The 5,502-nt window shown below is 29.5% G+C and overlaps 1 protein-coding gene across 2 annotated transcripts; it reads left to right on the top strand.

The window, feature by feature from the left end:
* Positions 1-3,107: 3,107 nt before the first annotated feature.
* LOC145949357 (large ribosomal subunit protein uL23) lies at positions 3,108-5,008 on the top strand. Of its 2 annotated transcripts, none has more exons than XM_083073162.1 (4): positions 3,108-3,218; positions 3,398-3,445; positions 4,121-4,487; positions 4,778-5,008. In XM_083073162.1, exons 2-4 carry the CDS (start codon positions 3,430-3,432, stop codon positions 4,860-4,862), a joined length of 468 nt encoding a protein of 155 aa, XP_082929288.1. In that variant the 5' UTR covers positions 3,108-3,218; positions 3,398-3,429; the 3' UTR covers positions 4,863-5,008. The 2 variants fall into 2 exon arrangements, with proteins under 2 accessions (XP_082929288.1, XP_082929289.1); XM_083073163.1 differs by having other exon boundaries at positions 3,148-3,302.
* Positions 5,009-5,502: the final 494 nt, after the last annotated feature.

Here is a 5,502-nt window from a genome sequence, read left to right on the forward strand (position 1 = left end):
AAACGATGATGAAAATAGAGTAAGTGATTTTGAACTCTGTATATATCACCATTGTCTGTTGACTCCAAACATCGTTTAACTAAATCTTTGTCTGCTTCATCCTTTGTAAAATATTCGTGCCACTATTGGAGATATTGAGGAATGATCGAGGTGATTGTGGTTGGGAGTGTAGAGTGAAAAGTCGGTGAAGGTAACTGAACAGGTAAGATGAGATTAGACGAAGACGAGGGGAAATGGGTGGGTGGGGTAGGGTCAGAAGTGGTGTGATTTGGTGAAAGAGGTGGCAATTGAGCTAAAACAGCAGATAAAATAGAGGTGAGGGTTTTGTGGGTTGGTGGCGTGTAATTGTGATTGAGAATCAAATTGGGATTGTAAGGAAGCTACCTGTGCAATGAGAATGGAAATGGGATCTTCCTCATCCTTATGAGATTTAGGGTCAGCGTCTTTGGAAGATCGGGGAGACATGAGGGCAAGATGAAAACACCAATTGTTATGTTACTGGAGAGAAAACCAAAACTTAAGGGAATGCTAAACAAGAATTGAAAATCCAAATTCATCAAAGAACTTCCGAGAGTAGTCTGAACAATATAACAAGAACTAATATGGGCTTTACACTTGGCTCAACAAAAGAAAATTCAATTATTTAGTGCATTAAGAAGTCTCGAGTCCATTTTAAAAATTTTGTTTTATGCTTGGGTCGCAACCTAGCCCGTTTCATATCATTTTACCTCAACAATTCAACTTTTCAAGCTTTCATATAATTGTAGCTTAAATAGTTTTAAAGATTTTTCAAATTTTTTTTACTTTATACTTGTACATTTTATATACATTTATAAAGAACCATACAATAGATATGATATTTACTAATTATAAAAATAAAATCGCAATTATATTTGAATTGATAATAATGATAAGTATAAATATATCACAAGACATGTTTTATTATATACTTTCTTAATTTTGAATCAATAGACTTTTAACTTTTTTCATAAGGATTAAAAAAATATTACTCCGACAACAATATATATTAGTGGTCAAATATATTAAAATATTCTTATTATTTTTCTTAACTTTTATAAATCCTTAGTTAGGTATTCCAATTTTCCAAAATAATAATGCTTATTAAGGAATGAAATTTATAATAATATATAAATATAAAGGTATACACTATTTTGGAGTATACATTTTTAAAAAGCATTTTTATCCCATCACTACCTCAAATCACCCATCTTTTAATTATAAATCATCCATATAACTTTTATCATTTATATTCTAAATTAATATAAAGACAATCTTTATTTTTAATTTTATCTTTAGTTAGAATAAATGACTTAGCATTTCGTTGAAAATTGAAAATATCAACTAACATGAATTTGAAATGGAGGCACTGCCATTAATTGGTTATATACATATCTCGCCGCCCCTAATTTCTTCTACTAGTATTTAAATTTTTTAATCAAATTCAATCATAATTTAAATGTATGTATTCACGTGTTTTAATTTGTCATTTAATCATAAATTGTCGTATATAAAAAATTATTGACTTTGATAAAAACAATTTTTTTTTTATATTGAGTGTATAAATTTTACTTCTAGCTACTCTAATTTCATCTCTCAGCCACTAAGCAATAATTACCTGTTTAAAAATTAATAGGTGTTTTTGATTAATAAACAATACAAAAATATTTATATCGGCAATGTATTAAAATTAAATTCTATAGTGTTTGTAAACCAACTATAAAATAAAATAATTTTTTTCAATCAAATTATTTTTGAGTTCTTTTAAAAAAAATAAAAAAATTGAAAATTATCATATTTTTTTAGTTTACGTTAGTTTTTGTATTACTAATAAAACAAATAATTATCAATTTAATTAATATTTATTTTTATCAATTTTTCGTTTTTTTTAATTCATATGACATGTGTAATATTATCTATGTTTTCGTACCCAAAAAAATTATCTATGTTTATTTTTAAAAAATACTTACACAAACTGTAATAAATAAATATTTTTTTGGGTTAATTTATGCTTAGTTTATGATATATACACCTCCCATCTTTTATAAATACATCTTCTATCTCTCTTTTTTTAAAATAAAATTTCTAAAATATCCTTCTAATTCAATTCTTATTTTAAGTTTTATTTTTAAAATTATTTTTCATTCACCTCCTTCTTTGATTCTTCTTTTTTTTCTTCATCATTATCATTATCTATTTGGTCACACTTTGTTGATTTTATTCTTTTTTCATCTTCTGTTCTTAATTTTTTCCCTTTAACAATCAACATAGTTATAGCTTATTTTTGTATCTTTTAAATTTCATTTTTCACTTTCTACTCTATCATTCTTTAAACTCTAATTTTTCACTCAATCTCCATCGTTCTCTACATTCAATACAAGATAAAAATTAATATGTTAAATTACATTTTACATCTATAAGTATTTTTTTGCAACTTATTTAATATTACTTGTGCACAACAAAAATTAATAATTAATTAAATTTTTGGCATTATTTGGTTCGATAGTGGACGACGAAGGGTGGATAAAGGTATATTGGTAATTTAAATTTGTCCATACTTTCGTTAAATTTGTTTATACTTTCAAAAAAGAAACTTGGGAGATTATAGTGTTACCAAAATTACTTTTTGGAATTGAAAAAATTTTATTCCGGAAATAACTTTCTAAAAGTGAGTTTCTTACATAGTTTCGGAAATTTTTCTGGAACATTAGCCGTGTGTATTTGTTGCAATAATTCCAGAAAAAACTTTTTAAAATAGTAATTTTAGTGTTTCGAAAAATATTTTTCAGAATTATTCCAGCAGAAAGTTCTTTCCGAAATAATAAGTTTAGTATTGAAATTATGTATAAACACACTTCTTAAAAATACTTTCCAGAATAGAAATTTTTTTGTTCCAAATAATATTAAGGATAATTTAGAAATTTAATATTTAAAAAAAAAAGGTGTGTATGTATAAAAAAATAGATGTGTATATATGATCAGCTTTTATGCTTTCTGTCTCGAACCGGTCCATCGATGTGATCCTCAACCCATTTAAAAAGCTAACGCACAAGTGTTTTTTGGGCTTCTGATCTGAGGCCCGACAAGATTGTTAGTGTAATTTTGTGTTCTATATAAGTCACTGTACTCACCTCACTTATTTCATAGTTCAACCCAAAACCCTAGTTTTGGCCGCAGAAGCAGCCCTCCTATTTTTTAAGGTTTTCATTTTATTTTTGATTGATTCAGTTTCATGCCTTTCTACGCAGTCCTTTTCACTTTGAATCCGAACTCTGAAGCGCGAGGTCGTGTAGCTTTGGATTTGTTTTTTTGAAAAAAATTGGTTTATAGTTTAATTCGTATCGGCTAATGCAGTGGAGTGTTATATGTATATATGCAGGAGGTTGTGAGGATTGTAGGTGAGTGACTGCAATGGCTCCTGCTAAAGGTGAGTCTTGCATTATTTACTTAATGTCCATTTCTTTAATATTATTTATCTATCTAGCTGTTCATGTATGTAATGTTGATGTTTGTGTTTTATTTGCTGAAAAAATTGGATGCTAGTAATGATACGCTTTGTGCTAAGTGTGTAAAAGATATCCCGATTGCTGATGTTGGTTACTTGATCCGTCCATATGGTGCGTATGGTAAATGCAGTGTAGTTTTTTGGTTCTGTTTTCCTACCCTACCCTCCTTTGATTATAGGGCTCTTGAATTTCAATGTGTGCTTAAGAACTGAATGGATATGTATGCCCAATTTAAAAAATGGGTGAAGAATATATTCTTTGTCATGTATACTATTGTGTTTGCAGTGGTTGTTCTTTGCTGTGATTTTGACAAATGATGGTGCTACATGTTGAGTTCTGTAGTATTGGACATGATTGCATAAGTATCTTGTGTTCCTTGCTATTAAATTTGCAATACCTTCCCGAGCATTATCTTAAGAAATGCCCTAGTTTTCTTTGCCAATTTATGATTGAAACTGATCACCTTTTTTGCTTGTTTGATATTCTTGTTGGTTTAGTGAATTGTTATATATGCATCATGGTATCAGCTAATGTGGAGAAAAAAGAATGCTTGATTCATGCTAACAGTGGAATTACTTTTATTTTCTCTTGGGCAGTGGACAATGCTAAAAAGGCTGATCCCAAAGCTCAGGCCTTAAAGACAGCCAAGGCTGTGAAATCAGGTGGCCAAGTTTTTAAAAAGAAAGCTAAGAAGATCAGAACATCAGTTACGTTTCACAGGCCAAAGACATTGAAGAAGGAAAGAAACCCCAAGTACCCTCGTATTAGTGGACCTCCAAGGAACAAGCTGGACCATTATCAAATTCTTAAATTCCCATTGACTACTGAGTCTGCGATGAAGAAAATTGAGGATAACAACACGCTGGTTTTTATTGTTGACCTCCGTGCGGACAAAAAGAAAATTAAAGATGCTGTGAAGAAGATGTATGACATTCAGGCCAAGAAAGTTAACACTTTGATCAGGTAATGCTAATGACTATGTATATAGATTTGCTTCATGTAAATTTGAATTATTGGAAAACAATCGAATTCATATAAGACTAGTTTTTTAACTTACAGTGGTTACTGGAAAGTATTTTCATGTGTCTTCAGAAGTATATTCACAATAACGATGTAATGATGAATCAACTAAAACTATATAATGAAGTTATGTTGTTGTGTTTGCTGTTTTATGAGTATTGCATATATTATTATATTAAGTAGTGATGTTTGTTTTGGTGCTTTTACCAACCTGGTTATTTTCTTTATTGCAGGCCGGATGGAACCAAGAAAGCCTATGTTAGATTGACTCCAGATTACGATGCCTTGGATGTAGCCAACAAGATTGGTATCATTTAAGTTGTATTCTTGATTTGAGTAAAGTCAATTATTCATTTTTAAGATAGTTGTTCTACATGTCCAGAGTTAGGACTCCTGATCTATCCATATGTATTAACTATTGTTCGTTCAATTTTGAGAATATATTTATGAATTTACTTAAACTAGTATAATATGTCATCAAGTGTTCACTCATTTAGTTTTTAAGTCCAGAGTTATTAATAGTGAATTTAGTTCTATTGCTTATGAATTTACTTTTACAGATTTTACTGAGGAATAGAGTAATGCTGTTGATTTTGTAGTGCTTTGTCATAATCAAGTCTATTGGCAATTCTTGATCAGGTTACTAATGTACAAAACCCACTAATTGTGTTAGTGTAGGGTATGGTTCAATCCACACGTTAAGTATCATCCATCACTAATTATTTTTAATGAAAACATAATCTTTAAATTTAATATCCTAATCCTATTGTTAAACGCTACTCCCACATTTTATCTTCATCTTCATTAATGCAAAGCCACAAATCATTCCATTATCTTCCCTTGAAAAGTCATTGTCATCATTTCCACAATTTTCCGTCAGTCGCCATTTGGAAGTGTCAGAGATTACATGTTTGAAGAGCACAGATGTGGGATGAACATAATTAGTCCACAATTTTAC

This window comes from Cajanus cajan, chromosome 4 (genome assembly GCF_000230855.2).
Source record: "Cajanus cajan strain Asha chromosome 4, NIPB_CcT2T_4, whole genome shotgun sequence".
Classification (NCBI taxonomy): Eukaryota; Viridiplantae; Streptophyta; class Magnoliopsida; order Fabales; family Fabaceae; genus Cajanus; species Cajanus cajan.

Coding starts and splice junctions, on each gene's coding strand:
- LOC145949357 (XM_083073162.1), top strand. Junction 4,488..4,777: donor AAAGTTAACACTTTGATCAG/GTAATGCTAATG, acceptor TCTTTATTGCAG/GCCGGATGGAACCAAGAAAG.